Here is a 21,315-nt window from a genome sequence, read left to right on the forward strand (position 1 = left end):
TGATCCGCCCGTCTCGGCCTCCCAAAGTGCTGGGATTACAGGCTGGAGCCACTGCGCCCGGCCTGGACTGCATCATCTGCAAGAGTTAGCGGTTTTGTTTTTTCAATCCTAGGTAACAGCATACCCACAGATTTTGTTTCATAATTTTAAAGACATCATTTGACCCTTTCAGTTTATTTTCTACAAATTATAATTTATAAAAAAGGACTATAATGTCCTAACAGTTTAAGTTTTTCTCCTACTCATAATTTGTACTATTTTTATGGATTGCCTTTGTAGGTAACCAGTAACAATCGACAAGAAGTTTTGGTTTTTTCCCAAAATTCTACTTCACCTAGACAACAGAAAACAAGATTGCATTTATTCTTGCCGTAGCTTTAAATACTTTCATTGTTTAGAGTTTCCTCCTCTATTTTGAGAATGTTAAATGGCTGCCAATCAAGAGACAGATTAAATACAGAAAAAATCTATGTAAAACAGTGGTTCTCAGCTGGGTGCAGTGAGTGGCTCACACCTGTAATCCCAGCACTTTGGGAGGCCGAAGTGGGCAGATCACCTGAGGTCAGGAATTCAAGACCAGCCTGGCCAAGCGGAGAAACCCCATCTCTACTGAAAATACAAAAATTAGTTGGGCATGGTGGCGGGCGCCTATAATCCCAGCTACTCGGGAGATTGAGGCAGGAGAATCGCTTGAACCCAGGAGGCAGAGGCAGCAGAGGGCCGAGATTGCGCCACTGCACTCCAACCTGGGTGACAGAGCAAGACTCTGTTTCAAAAAAAAAAGTGGTTCTCAACATTTCCAAAGATGAAAAGACCCTTTAACTTAATGAATAATTGTTCTACTTTTAATACTGCATATGTTGACTGAAAAAATGTGATTTAAAAGCACATTAAATTTGCAAGCTTTTAAATGAATCAGAACATTATCAGAAAAGCATCTACATATACTTGAAATACAATGGCTGGCATCTTTGGATTACAATCAAATCTTGCTATACCTAGGCGTTCAACTATTCTTTAAAGGAATGGCGCAGATGCCCCCCAGCGCTCACAAACTGGAAGTCATTAATCCACTGGAAAAGTTCAAATTATTTTGAATAAAACACTTAGGGTAAGAAGCATATAGGTTTGGAAATGAGACAAAGGTGGGTTCAGGTCTAGGTGCCACTACTTACTAACCATGCAGGTTTGGCATTAATGAAATGTTCCCTGCATGGTGGCTTACGGACTGGAAGACATAATGTACAGGAAGTACGTGGCATGTTAGTTTTGTTCCTTAAACTGTCATTCAAAGTCTTTTTTTTAGACAGTTTCTCTCTGTCACCCAGCGCCCAGGCTGGAATGCAGTGTTGCAATCTCAGCTCACTGCAAGCTCCGCCTCTCGGGTTCATGCCATTCTCCTGCCTCAGTCTCCCGAGTAGCTGGGACTACAGGTAGCCGCCACCACGCCGGGCTAGTTTTTTTTTTTTCTTGTATTTTTAGTAGAGACGGGGTTTCACCGTGTTAGCCAGGATGGTCTTGATCTCCTGAGCCCGCCTCGGCCTCCCAAAGTGCTGGGATTACAGGCATGAGCCACCGCACCCTGCCAACTATCACTCAAAGTCCTAAACAACCCAGCCAGCCCAACTGCCATATTTTCTACTGCTTCCAACACAAACTCCAACATGAGACTTGAGACAGCATTGGATGTGATCTTAAAGATGAAAAATGAAATCTGAGAAACAGCATTGAAAGGTAAAATAACAAGAGGCTATAGAAAGTATTAACAGCAACGGCTTTGGAGTTATGCAGGACTTAGATCTGAATTTCAGCTGTCATTTATCTACCGTATGACCTCAGCAAAGTCAGTTAAGTATACTAAGCCTTGGTTTCCTACACTGTAAAATAGCAATGAAGACATGAATCTCATGGCTTATTCAAATCCATTGAATGAAATTATCTATGTGAAGTTGCCTGGCCTATCTTTAAATATTCAACAAATAATACCTATTAATATTACTTATCAAAGTTATCATATGTAATTGGTTAGATCACTTAATTTGCACCAGATGTGAACAAACATTACCCAAAGGTTAGCCTCAGAGATGCTCTGGTCTGTGGCGAAGGACTTATATCCTGTGGCAGGCATGTTTTGGATATTCAGCTATCAGGCCTCTAGATCAGTAAGGACATTTAATATCATGTCTTTGAAACTCAAAAGCTAATCTTTAAAAATAAGTTTAAGTACTTGCAATAAATTAACAATGAAGTACCTAAACTTCTTTGAACGTTTTTTTTTCTTTTTTCCATTTCACTTACGTTAAAATTCAAAATCTGATTTTTTTTCTTCAGGCAGTTCCAACTTATGAGCTTATGATTTTTAAACTACAAACTGAATTTTAGGATACAAACTTGAAACTGCTTATAATTGTGGCTGGGGTACTAAGATAGCCTATTAAAGTTGAGGCAACCAGATATGTGCATTTTGTAATCAAAGTTAGAAATGGCATGAATGCCACCTCATTTCACTTAAACATAAAGCATTTAAGAATTTAAAATATGTTAATATATTTTTAAAATGTGTAACTTATATAGTAGTTGCTGACATTTTACAGAATTTAAAGAGGCTCTCCAAGAGTGATTTTAGCCCTCATAAACATCTGGTAGCGTGTAGAGACATTCTGGTTGTCTCTTCTCGGAGGAGAAAGGTTAAGGGGTGTGTGGTACTGGTATATGGTGGGTACAAACTAGGGATACTGCTAAACATCCCACAATTCACAGTACAACCCTGTAACAGGGAATTATCTGGCCCCAAACATCAATAGTGTTGAGGTTGAGAAACTCTGAAAGTAGGCACTGATGTTTTAAGAAAAAAAACACCAAACTCTCTTTGAAAAGACCTGGGAATATAATTTCCCTAGCATCATTTGAAAAGATTATCCTTTCTCCCAGGAGAAAGTTCTTGTCACAGTCATCAAAAATCTATTGAATGTGAGGGTTTATTGGGCTATTCTATTCACTGGTCTATAGATCTGTCCTTACTATACCTTTACCTGTTTTGATTACTGTTAACTACAAAGTTAAGTTTTGAAATTGGGAAGTGTCTCCTCCAACTTTGTTCTTTCTCAAGATTATTTTGGCTATTTGGGGTCCCTTGAAATTCTGTATGAATTATTTTTGCAAAAAAACACCATTGGCATTTTGATAGGGATTACATTGTGTCTGCATATCAATTTGGGTAGTACTGTCACCTTAACAATATCAAGTCTTTAAATCGATGAAGACAAAGTCTTTTCATTTATTGACGTATTTTCTTTCGGTAATATTTTATAGTTTCAGTGTACAAGTCTTTTACTTTCTTGGTTAAATTTATTTCTAGGTGTTTATTTCTTTAGATGCTACTGTAAATGAAATTGTTTCTATATAAAACTTATTTTTAAAGACAGTCTATGTTGCCCAGGCTGGTCTCAAATTCCTGGCCTCAAGTGATCCTCCCATCATAGCCTCCCAAAGTGCTGGGAATTACAGACACAAGCCACCACACCTAGCCTGAAATCGGTTTTTTTCAATTGTTCATTGCAGGTGTATAGAAATAACTGATTTTTGTATAACAATCTTGTACCCTTCCACTTTGCTGAATTTGTTCATTAGCTCTAGCTGCTTTACTGTGGAATCTTTGCATAAATTTATTTTTAATGTGTGTATGCATGTCTCCCTCTGTACCTGTCATCTGAGACAATTAGTTCATCTGACTAATGAGAGAGATGAATGAGATCACTGTGGTCCATACCCAAAGAGGAAACTCAGACAAGAGGTTGATGTTGAAGTCCTAAACCTCAGTACATCACAATGTGACCTCATTTACAAGCAGGGTCTTTGTGTAATTAGTTAAGATGAGGTCATACCAGAGTAGAGTGGACCTCTTAATCCAATATGGCTGGTGTCTTTATAAGAAGAGGAAAACATCAACTGAAGACAGACACGGAAAAGACCGCCATGTGACTGTAGAAGCATGAGACTGAAGTGATGGACCTACAAGCCCAGGAATGCCAAAGACTGCCAGCAAACCCAAGCCAGAGAAAGCAATTCTGCCTCAAAACTGTAACACAGAAATCCTCCTGTTTCAGTTTCCAGTTACTGACCTGCTCTGCAAATTTCAGACTCAAGATGCAACGTCAATTATCTTGCCTGAGTTTCCAGCCTGCCTGTTGGCCTTACAAATTTCAGACTCCCATAATCATGTAAGCCAATTCCTTTAAATAAACAAATACTGGTTCTGTTTCTCTGGAGAACCCTGGCTGATAATGATGGAAGCATTTATGGAAACAGGGGAAGAGTAGATGTGGAGGTCACAAAAATAAACTGCTACCTCGGAAGTGTACCCAAGATCTGCATAAATTTATGTACTTATAAAGTTTTTATAAAGCCCTTACTGTATTAGTTTTTAATTTTAGTAACTTTTTACCGACTCAGAAAAAACTAACAGTCAATATGTTAAAGGGAAACGATTGCTGATTGGGTGACAAGATTCTTATTTTATATAACATTTCCAGGCAGGAAAAATAAAACCAAATATATTTGATGTCTTGTCTTTACATTTTCAAGTGCATATTGAAAATTTTTGTTAAAACGTTATACCATGACATCTTCACTTTGTCACTTACCAAAACATACTATGTACAACATAAAATTGTTTAAAGGACTGTCCCAATACCTTTATAAAAAATCAGATGATTTAGCTAAAGAATAAAATGAGGGTGCAGTGACTCACAGCCATAATTCCAGCACTTTGGAAGACTGAGGTGGGAGGATCACTACAGGCCAGGAATTTGAGACCAACCTGGGCAACAAAGCAAGACTCTCATCTCTACAAGAAATAAAGAACAGGCCGGGCACGGTGGCTCACGCCTGTAATCGCAGCACTTTGGGAGGCCAAGACGGGTGGATCACGAGGTCAGGAGATGGAGACCACCCTGGCTAACAAGGTGAAACCCTGTCTCTACCAAAAATACAAAAAAAATTAGCCGGGCGTGGTGGCGGGCGCCTGTAGTCCCAGCTACTCAGGAGGCTGAGGCAGGAGAATGGCGTGAACCTGGGAGGCAGAGCTTGCAGTTAGCCGAGATTGCGCCACTGCACTCCAGCCTGGGCGACAGTGTGAGACTCCGTCTCAAAAAAAAAAAAAAGAAAGAACAAAATGAGAACGCCTAAAATAGTCATGAGTTTAGTTTTTTAATTTATTCAAAAAGGTTATTAAAAGTATCTCAATGAACCCAGCATGATATAAAGTGTTCAGAGAAATGTGTAATGAGCTCTTACTCCATTTTTTAAGGGAAAAATGTATGTATGACATACCAAAAGAGCTAGTCAACAGAAACCATGAAAAGAGAGAGAGACAGCCTGTAACAATCACTAAAGACAAACCAAAAGAGGAAACTAAAGCAAGAATGAGATTGAGGTGAGCACAGAGAAGGTAGCTTTCCAGAAGACAAAGAGAATAAACGTAATGAAACCAAAACTTCACTGGTACCTTTGGAAAACAATAAACGACCGTTAGGAAGTGAATTCACATGGGGAGTTCTGAAAGGCACCACTGAACTGTTTTTCCAGGGCCCTGAAGGCCAGGTTAAGACATCTCTTCCATGTGCCCCGGGGTGCAGGGGAAGGTTTTTTCAGTAAATTGTTGTTTTTTGTTTTCTGTTGTTGTAGTTTTGTTGTGAAACAGGATCTCACTCTGTCGCCCAGGCCGGAGTGAAGTGGTGCGATCTCTGCTCACCGCAACCTCTGTCTCCCGGGTTCTAACTATTTTCACGCCTCAGCCTCCCGAGTAGCTAGGATTATAGGCATGCGCCATCACGCCCAGCTAATTTTTGTATTTTTAGTAGAGACCAGGTTTCACCAGTTAGCCAGGCTGGTCTAGAACTCCCGGCCTCAAATGATCCACCCACCTCAGCCTCCCAAAGGGCTGGGATTACAGACATGAGTCACCGTGCATGGCTTTTTCAGGGGAAAGTTTAAATAGGATGGCTGACCACACGGGAACCACACATTATGAAGGGAAGGGAGGGTGACAGATCTAGGGGAAGAACTTGTTCTAGTAATGCAAATAACCATTCCATGTCTGGGTGCTGGTTTTTAATTTAAATACTCTTCTTAAATTATCAACATCATTTTAAAATACAAGAACTCTAAGAATTTAACTGGCCATTTGCTTTCAGAGTGCCTAAAAAAACAGAAACTTTCATATTAAAAGTTAAAAAAGGCACACTGGGTGTGGTAGCAGGTGCCTATAGTCCTAGCTCCTCAGGAAGCCGAGGTGCAAGGATGGCTTGAGTCCAGGAGTAACAGGTTGCAGTGAGCTATGATCGCGCCACTGCATTCCAGCCTGTGTAACAAAGTGAGGCCCTGTCTCAAAACAAGAAAAAGAAAGCAAGCAAGAAAGAAAAAAGGCAAAACAACATTCAGAAGCTTGAACTTTATTTTTTGTTTTAATCTCATGGTACAACACAAAGAAAACAATAAATAGAATATGCCCAATCCATAAAACCTCTAACTACATTATGGCAAATCTTAAGGCAATGAATTAATTCCATTTTACAGAAAAAGAAATTATGGTTTGGGAAAGTCAAGGTCTCACAGCCAGTAAATAGTAGAATGGCTTTGAAGTCAATGCTGATTCTATTAAACTTGACTAACCCCAAAATGCAAAAACCTTGAAAAAAAAACTGCCTCAACCTTCCTGGCTCAAGTGATTCTCCTACCTCAACCTCCTGCGTAGCTGGTACTACAGGTGTGTGCTACCACACCCAGCTAATACTATTTTTCGTAGAGATAGGGTTTTGCCATGTTGCCTAAGCTGGTCTTGAACTCTTGGGCTCAACTGATCCACTCACCTCGGCCTCCCAAACTGCTGGGATTATGGGCATTAGACACTGTGCTCTGACAGCTCTTGAAAATTAATGCCTCCTCCCCCACTAAACTGTAAGCCTAAGGCAATGGGTCATACCTATGCACACTTCTACTTTTTTGTAAGTTACTGTTGAGGATTTTTCTTATTGAGTCATTTTACCTACTTTGGAATCACTGAGAAAGGAAAATCATGCAGGACTTAAGCCACAATGAGGAGGAGCCTGGTGGAACTTGGTCTTAATTCCAAGAGCAATGGGAAGGCACTGAAGTAGTTCAAACTCAAGGTTGAGCTGATCAAATCTAAATTTCATAAAGATCTAACAGCTCACAGCTAACAGACTGCATGGGAGTAATAGACCAATGCAATAAATTAGAGAATCTAGAACAACATATATGCAAAAATGTAATATAGAACAAAATAGGTACAAGGGTCTTACAATGAAAGTTCATTATCAGATTCACAGAAGTTGCCAGGGAAGCAAAAGCAGTCTTAACACAAAAATATCCACTAATGAACTAAACATTTATAATATAATATCAGTCCCCATTAAACATCCCTCCCAAAGCAGCATTAGCCTCTATGTCAGGCCATTTCACCTTTGCCCTGTCAGGCTCTCAATGACTGACAGGTTATTTCAATTACAAAGCAACACAATGCATATCATCTACAAAGTGAAACTGCAAGCATTCCAAAATATGTAGGCCTTTATGAAGTCACTGAAAATGATGAAAACTCTTTACAAAGCAACTGAAAAAAAATGAGTATTTGGAAAGATACTGACTGGGAAGGGGCATTAGGGAACTTAATGGCCTAAGTGTGTTCTGTATCCAGACCTGGTTGGTGGCTACACAGGTATGTATATACATAGTAAAAATGTACCAAGCTATATGTATACATGATTTATGCATTTAGCTATATATAAATGATACCTTAGAGTTGCTATGGTTTGAATTTTGAAACTCATGTTGAAATTTAACTGTAACAGTACTAAGAAATGATTCAGCCATGGGCATTCTACCCCCATCAATCGATTAATACTGTTATGATGGGAGTGGGTTAGTTACCACAGGAATTCAACCCTTTTTTTCTATTGTGAGCATACACCATCTCACTGTGTGACGCCTTCCACCATGTTATGAGACAGCAAGAAGGCCCTCACCAGATGCAGCCCCTTGATCTTGGACTTCTCAGCCTCCAGAACTGTGAACCACATAAATCTCTTTCCTTTATAAATTACCCAGTCTGTGGTATCTCTTATAGCAGCATAAAATGGACTATGGCGGGATTAAAAGACACACAAGAAGGATGGTCCTACTTCCTCCAAGAATTACTGGGTCTGAATGTGAATCCTGGAAGCCCTATGGTCTACTTGTTACCAATATAAAGATGAGTGAATACCAAAGATGGCAAAATGTACCTGTGTCCTCAAAGACATCAGTGACCCACTGACTGTAGTATGTGTGGAGCCTACCCTACCTCTGGACCTCCAATTATATGAGATAAATTTTCTCAGTATTTAAGCACTTTAAGTCGTGAACAGTTACTTGCAGCTGAAAGCATTTTAACAGATTGTAGTTAATAACTGGAGAACTAAGAAAGATGAGATTATCAGGAAGTCAAAAGAAAATCTGAAAATCAAAGTAAAGTTAGGAAAACTAATGAAGCCCTTGAATATTTTGGCAAAAAGGACTGTCTTTATGATCATACTGCAAAAGTCCATCATAACATGGATGGTTTCACGTGATCTTGCAATTTTCTCAGAAAAATTATGTAAAACTTTTTAAGCAACCAACACTTGATCCATTCTTCTTTCATTTTAAGAATTTAACACATAGTTGCAACTGTAACATGAATGTTTTCATAATTTTGTTTCATTTTTCAAGATTAAACCCAAATAAAGGCTTTTCTCCCCACCCCAACTATGTACTATTATCTCTGAAAAGTTCTAGGTCAATTCATCCTACAAGATCTTGCTCTTATGCCAATTATTTTCAGAAAATAAAGACCCCCTAAACAATGAAATCACAAGGAGAAATAAATTACTCACTCACACATTAACATTTGGAAAATTCAAATATATGCTTCAGTTCAAAAGTTAACCATTACAAAGAGTTATGTGGTTAAAAAGAGCTTACTGGTTAAAAACCATGGGCTCTGGAACCAGACTGCCTGAGATGGAATCCCAGTTCCACTGTCTACTAACTGGGTGACCCTGGGCAAGTCACTTAACTCTCTGTGGCTCGATTTCCTCATCTATAAAATGGAGATAACAGTTCCATCAGTGTTAAATGAGTTAATACATAAAGGTTTCAAACAGTAAGTACTCAGTAACAGTTAGCTATCACACTTTTTTAAACTCTAAGAAAACTGAAGAATATAAATGCCAACAATGAAATTAAGTTAATTAGCAAAGGAAAAACATTTTTAAAAACACAAGCTTTACGGTTTAAATACAAGTACATACATTTTAGATAAAATTAAGACAAAGAAAAATGAGAACAAATGTACTTATAAAAAAAAATCTAAAAGTATATCATACACGCTTTTATGTCTATATAGTAAAAAAATTATGCATTTTACTACTAAACATGTAAGAATTGTTTTTAAAGGTACCATGTTAAACCTATTAAACTAGAAACTAAGCCAAGCACTGTGGCTCAGTAATTCCAGCACTTTCAGAGGTGAAGGCAAGCAGATCACTCTAGGCCAAGAGTTGAAGACTAACTTGAGCAACACAGCAAGACCCCATCTTTAATTAAAAAAAAGAAACAAATGAGTTGCTGCACACTTAAGACAAAATTTTAAATCTTAATATACAGAGGAAAAAAAGAATGGAAAACTTGGTATTACAGAAGATACAAGGCTGAGTGTGGTGGCTCACATTTGTAATCCCACCACTTCGGGAAGCCGAGGCAGGCAGATCGCGTGAGGTCAGGAGTTTGAGACCAACCTGGCCAACGTGAAACCCCATCTGTACTAAAAACACAAAAAAAGCTGGGCGGCGTGGTTTACACCTGTAATCCCAGCACTTTGGGAGACCGAGGCAGGCAGATCACTTAAGATCAGGAGTTCGAGACCAGCCTGGCCAACACGGTGAAATCCTGTCTCTACTAAAAATACAAAAATTACCTGGGCGTGGTCTCATCCATCTACTCGGAGGCTGAGGCAGGAGAATCACTTGAACCTGGGAAGCAGAGGTTGCAGTAAGCCGAGACTGCAGCACTGCACTCCGGCCTGGGCGACACAGTGAGACTCCATCTCAAAAATAAAAATAAAAATAAATACAAAAAAAATTAGCCAGGCATGGTGATGCACGCCTGTAATCCTACTCAGGAGACTGAGGTGAGAGGACTGTTTGAATCCAGGAGGCAGAGGTTGCAGTGAGCTGTGATTGCACGACTGCACACACTCCAGCCTGGGTGACAGACAGCGAGACTTCATCTCAACAAAAAAAAAAAAAAAAAAGAAGATACATATAGTGAATTTTATATTATGACCACCAATGAATCGCACCTCTTGATCTGTCCTTGTGTAATCGCCTCCCCCAATGACTTTGCGCTTGACCATATGACTTGTTTTGGCCAAAGAAACATAAGCAAACAGGATGCAAGCTGAGGTTTGATAAGAGCTTTCACACTAGGGCATGCTGTCATGAGGCGGCTGCTGTTAAGTGAGCGATGAGGCAGAGGGATGGGACACACACACCAGATGAACCTAAGTGAATGAAAACACACGAATGAGTGCAGGTAAAAAGAGCTGCCCAGCCAACCCATATAGCACATCTGTAGTCTCAGCTACTCAAGAGGTTGAGGTGGGAGGATCACGTGTGCCCAGGAATTCAAGGCTGCAGTAAGCTACGACTGAACCACTGCCATCCAGCCTGGGTGACAGTTTTACTAGGATTTGAGATGCTTTGTTAAACAGCAGTAGATGTCGGATATGATATATGTATATGCACTATGAAGAGTTAATATCCTCATTATTATAAATCATTAGAAGAAAAACTAAACATCTCATTGGGAAAATAGAAAGAGCACATGAACAGACATCCACACAAAAATAAAGATGTCCAATAAACAAGTAAAGAGACCCTACAAGTAATCAAAGAAATAAAAATTAAAACGATAACACCTTTTGCCTATCACATTGGCAAAGATTAAAAGAAGACTGATAATGGCCTGAGCTGGCCAGAATGTGGGATAACCAGAACTCTCGTCTACTCTTGCTTATTTGGTAATGTGTATCAAAAACTGATACAATTCCTTTCAGTCATTTTATTTATTTATTTTTTTTTTTGGAGACGGAGTCTAGCTCTGTCGCCCAGGCTGGAGTGCAGTGGCGCGATCTCAGCTCACTGCAAGCTCCGCCTCCCGGGTTTACGCCATTCTCCTGCCTCAGCCTCCCGAGTAGCTGGGACTACAGGCGCCCGCCATCTCGCCCGGCTAGTTTTTTGTATTTTTTTTTTAGTAGAGACGGGGTTTCACCGTGTAGCTCAGGATGGTCTCGATCTCCTGACCTCGTGATCCACTCGTCTCGGCCTCCCAAAGTGCTGGGATTACAGGCTTGAGCCACCGCGCCCGGCCTCAGTCATTTTATTATTCACTCAAATACTTACTGCATACTCACACAGGCCTGTACAGGGAACTTGGAACGCGGAGCCAGGTCATGCAAGACCTTAATAATTTTGGTTTTATTACTAATTTGGGTTTTAGTCTAAGATGCCACTGAAGGCTTTAGGTGGGAAATAACAATATCTGATTTCCACTTTAAGAGTATTCTAAGTGATGCATGGAGAATAGGGGACACAAATGGAAATGAGGAAACACTAATAGTTCAGGTAAGAGATAACAGTGGCCTGAACTTGAGGCAGTGAGATGGACAGAAGCAAGTGAAGGTAACCTGGTAGAACAATGATAGACTGGATACCAAAAAGTAGAGAATAAAAAGAAAAAAGCACTACTTCTTGATTTTAATTCTAGGAATGTACCCTAAAACCAAATCAGATATGTACCCAAAGACATATAACCAAAGATATTCATAGCAGTGTTTTTTATAATAACAAAAACAATGGAACAAATCTAGAAGTCCATCTTTAAGATTTAAGTAGACAAAGTAATCCATCCAAAGCAATGGAATATTATGCGATCACTTAAAGTTATGTAGCTATATAGTTAGGAACAAGAATTACTGGCTGGGCACAGCAGCTCATGCCTGTAATCCTAGTGCTTTGGGAGGCTGAAATGGGAGGATGACTTGAGGCCAGGAGTTCAAGACCAGCCTGGGAAACATAGCAAGACCTTGTCTCTACAAAAAAAACCTAAAAATTAAGAGTGCGTGGTGGCACATATCTGTAGTCTCAGCTACTCAGGAGGCTGAGATGGGAGGATCGCTTGAGCCCAGGAGTTCAAGGCTGCAGTAAGTTATGATTGCACCACTGCACTCCAGCCTGGGTGACAGTTCAAGACCCTATTTAAAAAATAAAAATAATAAAATGTAAAAAAATATAGATATTATATATATGGAAAGGGATCAGATACAGAATACACAATACAAATATAGTATAAGTCCATTTTCAAATAGTATCTTACTTTTATATATCATACGCACACGCACAATGATGGCTACAAATGCACTACAAAAAGTTTAGAAATCTACACATTAAAATATTAAAATTCTAGATGGCTTGTATTTAACATTTCATAAATGTTTTATACTTCCCATGCCTTCTAAAATCTGTTCAAAATCTGTACTACTTTATAATGGAAGGGAAAATGTAATTTTAAAAAATACCAGACATATGGACAACAGTCATTGATTTATTTTTCTAAAAATACTGCAAAGACCACAATTAAGTAGACTGTAAGTAAAAGTTTTAAATGAAAACTCAAGATACATAAATCTTAAATTGTTAAAAACTGAATAGTCACAATTTTGCTTTCACTATCAGTCTAACATGAGAATTCGGGAGAGGAGAAGAAAGACTGCAGAACAAAGCAGACATCCAAATAAACAGTATTTAATAATTATTAAACCTGCATAGAAAGATCCCTTCACTGAACTGTAAAGGAACAATTTGGACTCCCTCGAGATCTGACCTAAAGAGCCACTCATTTTATTTTACTTATGTTCCTGGTTCTTTATAAAGTTCCCCTCCTGCCAAATTGCAAATATAACAGATACCAAAAAGGACAGAAGACTCAGGACCTCTAAAGCACAGTCAAAGGTAGTCATTTGATTTCACATCATCAGATGTATTCTTACCAAGACCAGATGTTCCTTAAGGCCTTTACCACTGGAAAAGGGCTCAGTTTATTTAAAAATATCATGATTACCTCATTCCCCAAAGACAAAACTTTTGGTATTTGATACTACTGTAAACAAACCCCAGAAAATCACCACCCAAATTTAAGTTTGCTGAAGATTCTGATGGATTTGCTTCATCACATTTTACTGGTGACCTTAGTCATCCTTACTTACAACAGGCCTACCAAAGAGATGGCTGTCTCCTTAGCACGAATATACAGCTCCAAAATTTGTTCAGGCCTTTCAATGGCGCCACTATCAAGGTTTCCACCTCAGCACTCCCACCTGCTTGTTTCCCTACAGAGAAATGTCCAGTGGTTCTATCTTCAATCTCTCTTCTTCAAAAAGGATGAAGATGACAATTTAAAATATTAATCCAAAGTAATAAATATGTCAGAAACAACTTAATGAGATCTTCTTCTCATGTTATTATATAGATCTGCCTATTCTGGACATTTCATACAAATGGAATCACGGCATATATCACCTTTTGTGTCTGGCTTCTTTCACTTAGCATAATGCTTCCATCTATGCTGTGGCACGTATCAGAACTCCATTCCTTTTGATGGCCAAATATTATTCCATTGTATGGACATACCACATTTTGATGATCTATTCATGAACTGAGACACATCTGGATTATTTCTGCTTTTTGGCTATAACAAATAATGATACTATAAACATTTGTGTACAAGTTTTCCTGTGGACAAATGTTTTCATTTCTAGGAATGGAATTGCTGGGTCATATGACAACTCTATGTTTAACTTTTTGAGGAACTGCCAAACTGTCTTCTAAAGCAGCTGCACCATTTTACATGGTTTTTCACATTCTTAACATAAACTTAAGAGATGTCAGACTTTCATAGAAATAGGGGATTTACTCTTATCAAGCTCATTTTGTGTGCCAAGTGTTATGCCAGAATTTTATTTAATTTTCCCAACAACTCTATAATTCACAAAGTATCTCTATTTTACATAAGAAATTCGATCCCAAAAAATGTTTATAACCCACTCAAAAATAAATTATTTAGTAAATGTCAAACTAGAGTCAAACCCAGAGTTGACTTCAAAGCCTGTCCGCTTTATTCTACACCATTCAATCTCTACACTTAGATATATGTACAGTGCCTCATACCCAAAGTAGTCTTTAGAAAAGTTGCCTGTTAATAAAACTTACTTAAATAATTGTAAAATAGGTTCCCAATGTAAAGATATTTCTAGAAAATTTAACAGATAACCTTGTATAAATCAATCAACCCCCCGCCCCATTTATCTTCTTTAGCAAACAATTTCTGGTTACTTAAAACAAAACTTATCTAAAATTCATCTAAACATTAAACAAATTATTTTCTTCCAAAGTTGTATGCGCTGACAAAAAAAAAAATGTAGTTATCTTCTGCTATAGAATGAACTGTGTTCCCCTAAAATTTACATGTTAATACCCTAACCCTCAATATTTGGAAAAAGGGCTTTTAGAAGGTAACTAATGTTAAGTTATAAGGGTAGGGCCCTAATTCAATAGGATTAGTGGCCTTATGAAATGAGGAGAAGAGAGAAATTCCCCCCAATCTCCCCGACCCCAGGATTCCCATACCCGCCCTACCAAGCGAGGACACAGAGAGGAAGATATCTTCTGCAAGCCAGGAAGAGAACCCTCACCAAAACCCATCCACACTGGCAATCTGTTCTCTGACCTCCAGCCTCCAGAACCATAAAATAAATTTCTAGGCCGTGCGCCGTGGCTCCCGCCTCTAATCTCACGAGGTCAGGAAATCAAGACCATCCTGGCTAACACAGTGAAACCCCATCTCTACTAAAAAGTACAAAAAAATGGCCGGGCGTGGTGGCTCACGCCTGTAATCCCAGCACTTTGGGAGGTCAAGGCGAGCGGATCACAAGGTCAGGAGATCGAGACCATCCTGGCTAACACTGTGAAACCCCATCTCTACTAAAAAATACAAAAAATTAGCCGGGCGTGGCGGCGGGCACCTGTAGTACCAGCTACTAGGGAGGCTGAGGCAGGAGGATGGCGTGAACCCAGGAGGTGGAGCTTGCAGTGAGCCAAGATCGCGCCATTGCACTCCAGCCTGAGAGACAGAGAGAGATTCGTCTCAAAAAAAAAAAAAAATTAGCCGGGCATGCTGGCAGATGCCTGTGGTCCCAGCTGCTCAGGAGGCTGAGGCAGGAGAATGGCATGAACCCAGGAAGCAGAGCTTATAATGAGCTGAGATCGCCTGGGCAACAGAGAGAGACTCTGTCTCAAAAAATAAATAAAAATAAAAATAAAAAATAAAAAATAAATTTCTGTTGTTTAAGCAACCCAGCCTATGGTATTTTGTTATGGCAGCCCACACTAATACTTCAAGAGTATCATGCACTACCCAATGATTAGTATTTGAAGCACTGATAAGAATTAAAACAAAGCAAGCACTAAATGGGGTAAAAATAAATTAAGAGATGCATATGCTTGTTACTCGAAAATACTTACAAGTTCTTTGGTCAATGAGACTTAAAAACAGATTGACGGCCCTTTTAGTAATTGAGAATTTAATCATAAAGTCAAGGAAACATGGTATCCTCCAAAGGGCTTAGGATTTAGACAATCCTGACACTTGTAGCCACTTCTGAGCTCTATGTTAGAGGAAGAAATAAATTCTGGCCAGGTGAGTTCAAAACCTGCCTGGTCAATACAGCAAGACCTCGTCTCTACAAAATAAAAATTAAATTAAAATTTAAAAAAGAAAGAAAGAAAACCAAATTCTACACCTATTCCTGTAGTTAGGATGTGAGTTTTTGCTTGCTTAATTAAATGTTATTAACATTTAGTATCCACCAAATACTACACTACACCTTACAATATCCAGTATAGCTTCTAGAACACTACGGGTATTCCAAAAACGGGATTGTTAGTGAATAGATTCTATAAAAGAACAACGAAGTCAAAGTCAAAAACACTTACACAGGCCACCCACTATTTGCCAAGTATTTTGCTAGTACCATAAATATAAAAATGCAGTCCCCGTCTTCAAGGAACTTAAAAGGAAGATGGACAAAATGAACCACATAATTATAAAACAACAGAATAAATGCAATAGGAAAAAACATGTAAAGTGCACTGGAACACACAGGAATAGTGGGGGACAAGGGGGTTGGGGGAGCATGTTAGGAGCACGTCAAGGACTATACTCCAAGTCTGACAAGGAATCCCCTTCTAGTTTCTAGTCGGGATAATTTCGTAAACCCTCATCTGAAGAAGCATCCACTGAAGTACAGCCTCAGCTCATACTCTCTAACTTTTACTTCCACTCAATTCCATTCATCAATTTCAAACAAGGGGGAGAAAAGAGAGGAAAAGACAACTTTAAGTTGGCACAAGTAGGGTTTAAGTACCCTTTTACTCCCCGACAACCAGGTAAAAATTGAAATCACATTTTTTCAAATCTTTCTTACACTCATGATAAAGACTAGATGTTTTACAAGTTATACAATCACCCCTGTTTTAAGCCTTCTGTAAGATAAATCACCAAAACCTATTCAGTATGTAAGTTCTTCTATACCAGCCAAATGGTGCCGCCATAGTTATTTTGCTTAATCCAACTGGGCTAACAAGGTATCCAACACCTGGAATACTGAATAAACTTTAGTAAATTTTCTCCATTAATCCACACTCTTATTCACGATTTATTCAATTAGTAAATTCCTACAATACAATACTGACATTCAAAAAATGAAGATTTGGCTCTTGCTCCTAAAATAAACCTCTGCGGGAAAGTCACACATCCAACAGCTACAAGTATAAATGAAGACCCATGGGAACAAAGGGACTACTATTTGTATCCTTTCATGGATATCTCAATTGACACTTCACAAAACAATCCTGTAAAATATAAGATTATCTTCTTTTTTTTTTTTTAACCAGTTTGCTCAATTAACAGGTCAGCATATATAAAACCTGGATCTTCTGACCCTTGACTGTACCACATTCTAAAATGTATATAAAATTTATCGTTACCACAAATGAAGATACTTCAAAACCCCTAAGGAAGGAAACACACAAGAAGGAAACAGCTTCCTCACCTATAAAATAAGCAAAATGTGGCCTTTTTGACATCTTTGAGCTAAATAAGGTCGCAAGGTGGAGCCCACTGCCCAGAAGTTTTACCCAACTAGTCTAACATAGAAACAGGCCTGGAAACTGGAGGAGTAACATAAATTTAAGGTTTACCAGTATATAAAGCATCTTCTATTATCATTTGATCCTCACTACTCAGTTAAGAATTATCTCTATTTTTACATATTTTTAAAAAATGCATCAGTGGAATAATGTAATTACTTCAAGGTCACCCAGTTAGTAAATGGCTTGGACAAATCCTCATAACCCCATTACACCTTTTTATATGAGAAAGTCAGAGTAGCTAGTGGAAGCCTGGACTATTTAATACGGATCCAAGAATGTAAATACAAAATCTTCTGAGCTCTCCTTAGCCACTAGGCTACATGCAACTATTTTAGATCAAACAAGCTCCTTTTTCAGTAAAAAAAAATATATATCTTAAGTAACGAACCAACTAATTTTAAAAATGCACTTAAAAGGCACACAATGTACATGCATACACACGCATTCACATACATACACACACACTTCAATGACAAAGCATCTTACACTTTTGAAACATTGCATAAATGAAAAATAAGAATAGAACTAAACAGTCAGATAGGACACTAAAAGTACCAGCTTTTTGGTCTCAACTTTTCCACTGTCCTGTATAAGTAATATGCTTTTTCATTTCTTAAATATTCATCTTTAAACAAATTATTAACAAGTAAATCTACATACTGCATTTTACTAATGTAACATGCCTATGACTGTTTCAGGAACATAAACTATTATTCAGTTCTCTTCTGTGTAAGATTACATTACACACAGTGAGCATGCTATTCCTAAAATTAAAGTCATCTGAGAGATATCACTAATATTTATACCATAATGTATTTATCATCTCCTCTGTTCAAGATTCTGACTGACTTAACTGGAAATTCCTGTTCACGCATTCCTATTTCTAGGTGGCCTTTGAAACATCAGAAATACCTCTTAATATAACCAAAAAGGACTCAACTTAAAAGACTAACATTTACGTCCCACAGGCCTTGAAAACATGAAGACTAAGCATATATTAATACAACCTGAAAAGCACTTTCTTAAGCACCAAAATATTCCAAAGAATATCCCAAAGACTTTTTTGCAAGCAGCACAAGAACGTTCTATCTCGTACCAATCTCACTTTTACAAGTATCTAAGCATTCTAAGCACTACCTAACCACCTACCAAATAATCCAGTTCCTTCCAAAGTGAAAAGCTGACCCTCTTTCCTGCTCTTATTCAAAATTAGTGTATAACGAATTACTGTAGACTGCTTAAATAAACTTTTCAGACCTGTGTACCAAGTTCTATATTTACGTTACTGGAAAACATCAGTGTGGTTCCTCTCTCTCTACACTTCACAAGGAACAGAGCAAGAAAACAGCTTAAAAACAGAAGTTACTTTTTATTAGAAAAGGAACTTTCAAGTGAAGACATAATTTACCTGTGAGAGACTGACATCCATACATGACAGTGATTAAACTTCACTGAATACCCAAAACGGCAACTTTTTTTTAGTTCACAATCTTTGAATTACACAACTATGCCTGTTTTTATTTAAAAATAACCCACTTTTGGCCAGGCACGGTGGCTCACGCCTGTAATCCCAGCACTTTGGGAGGCCAAAGCGGGTGGATCACGAGGTCCGGAGATGGAGACCATCCTGGCTAACAAGGTTAAAACCCCGTCTCTACTAAAAATACAAAAAATCAGCCGGGCGTGGTGACACGCGCCTGTAATCCCAGCTACTCGGGAGGCTGAGGCAGAAGAATCGCTTGAACCCAGGAGGCGGAGGCTGCAGTGAGCCAAGATCACACCACTGCACTCCATGGGCGACAGAGCAAGACTGCATCTTTAAAAAAAAAAAAAAAAAAAACCTTTCACTGTTTTATATTTCTCAATGTTAAGACAAGTTTACCCAAAGTTTGAAACAACTGATAACTTCTGCTCTGTAAGATCCCTATGGCATTAGATCTCTAAAACAGAAACCAACAACATATAATATTACGATATAACAGTATGTATATTATAGTTCCTGAGTTTTCAAGGACATCAGTAAAAAAAGTCATGCTCAAACATATGACTTAAAGTTTTCAAGCCATATTTTACAAAGACTGTGTTTTTTGGTTTGTATGCTATAATTACTATTTAAACTGATCGCTTATATTTGAAAATAACTTGTGCGAAATCATCAACGGAAAAGGGGTCAGTCACCTAGAGACACAACATTAAACTCACTCTTTAAGGCCATCATAAATACAGGTAACTTGGAATCAGAGAAAAAAATTCAAATTCACAGTAAGCGAAAGTGAAAATTCAACACAGATATATCACAAAATATATACATACAAAAGCCAAATGGAAACACGCTCAACCTTGATAGAAAAAAATGAAAAGCAAAGTTTAAAATGGAAACCACCGAAATTGAGAAAGAATTCCAATGACATGACATTTTCTTGCCAAAGCGAAGGAATTTGTAGATTATATCATTCAAATCTCATTGTATTACATTATAAAGGTCTTGGCAACGGTTGACCATTAATCTTTAACACAAAGGAGAATCAAATCCAAATGAACTGTAAGACTATCTCTTCCAGGAGAGAGAAATGGAGTAATTTACTTTATCCACAATTGTTTAACCCAAAAGGAAGGCCTTTAAGGATGATAACGCAGAATGGATCAGCCTTCAGTCTACCAAGTCCCATTTCTCACGAAGTCTTGCACCAATCCGAAAAGAGAAGGTTATGGACACAAAACAGGCTTAGGAAAGGCTGGAAGAAAAAAATCTCCAATGAATGACACACCACATCATGGTTTATTCTCCTACACAATTTGAGAAAATAAAGAAAAATTTCACACATGTTTCAACGTATCAATTAAAAAATATTTTACGACAGTACATTCAATTCTCTTCCTCAGGGCCGCAAAAATAATTTAGCTCCTGTTTTACTGATTACAGAGCAAAGGGCAAAAGCAGCTGCTGCAATGCAACACAGGCTGCTACAGAGGAAGGGGAGAAAAAGCTTCTCCAAACAGATCCGTTCCTCGCCCCCGCTTACACATCCCTACCAACTTATCCCAGTCTTTTACTGCCCCCACCACGTGAAGCTAATCAATTCTTTCCCTTCCCCCACCATCGTGAAATTTCACCTTTTACAGCTCCTTTACCTACCCCTACTAGAGGCACTTTATTACCCGCAAAAATCAGACCTTTCAAACTTTTCCTCCTTTTTTAATTAAACACGAGAGTTCGGAGGCAAAAGTGCATGAAATTTTTACATATATACGAAAAAATACCTGTTTCCCAGCAACATGCACGCTTCGATTCTCGAACCCCTCCCCATCTCCCGGGTTTCGCTTGCAAAGGCTGGGGGGAGGGAGCCAGGCGCAAATTAAATTTAGGAAGGGAAATCCTGGGTGAAAGAAGAGCATTTGAGGAAAAATGAGAGAACGATTAAGGGAGACCCCCAAACCACAGGGGTTGGGGAGGTTTCCAAGAAAGAAAGAGAAATTGGAAGGGACAAAAGGGGGAGGGGGGAGGAACAGACCGGAGACCAGGGGAGAGGCGCCGGGCCGGGAGAGAGAAGGCGGGGTCCAAGGAGAACTAGGGTCGCGGCTCCCGCGGCACAATGGCCCGCCCGGCCCCCGCCCCGCGCGCCCCTCACCTCATGGTGCCGGCGGCGTAGAGGCTTCCCCACCAGCTGGGAGACGCGGAAGGCGCCGAGCAGAGGGGGTCTCTCCTCCAGGGGTGGGGAGCAGCTCGGAGACGGGAGACAAGTGTTCGGCTCCTCCTTCGGCGGCCAGGGGGCTACACCATCTCCTCGCACAAAGCCGAGGCGCCGGCCCGGAGTGTGGGAGAAGAGGGTGAGAGAAAGGCTGGGGAGGGGGCGGAGAGGACGAGGCGCGGAGCGGGTCCCTAGGCGGCCGCCGCCTCCCACCTCCTCGTGGTCCTGCACCTCCTCCCGGAGCTTCCTCGGCCGCCCTC

The 21,315-nt window shown here is 39.2% G+C and overlaps 1 protein-coding gene across 1 annotated transcript in view; it reads right to left on the bottom strand.

Moving 5' to 3' along the window:
• ENAH (enabled homolog (Drosophila)) overlaps positions 1-21,315 on the bottom strand; it is a 165,932-nt gene extending 144,617 nt beyond the window's left edge. Inside the window, exon 1 of the mRNA XM_011948938.1 lies at positions 20,996-21,315. Coding sequence (XP_011804328.1) covers positions 20,996-21,000 — 5 coding nt within the window. The 5' untranslated portion in view covers positions 21,001-21,315. The remainder of the gene's footprint in view (positions 1-20,995) is intronic.

This window comes from Colobus angolensis, unplaced genomic scaffold, assembly GCF_000951035.1.
Source record: "Colobus angolensis palliatus isolate OR3802 unplaced genomic scaffold, Cang.pa_1.0 Scaffold288, whole genome shotgun sequence".
In the NCBI taxonomy this organism is placed as follows: Eukaryota; Metazoa; Chordata; class Mammalia; order Primates; family Cercopithecidae; genus Colobus; species Colobus angolensis.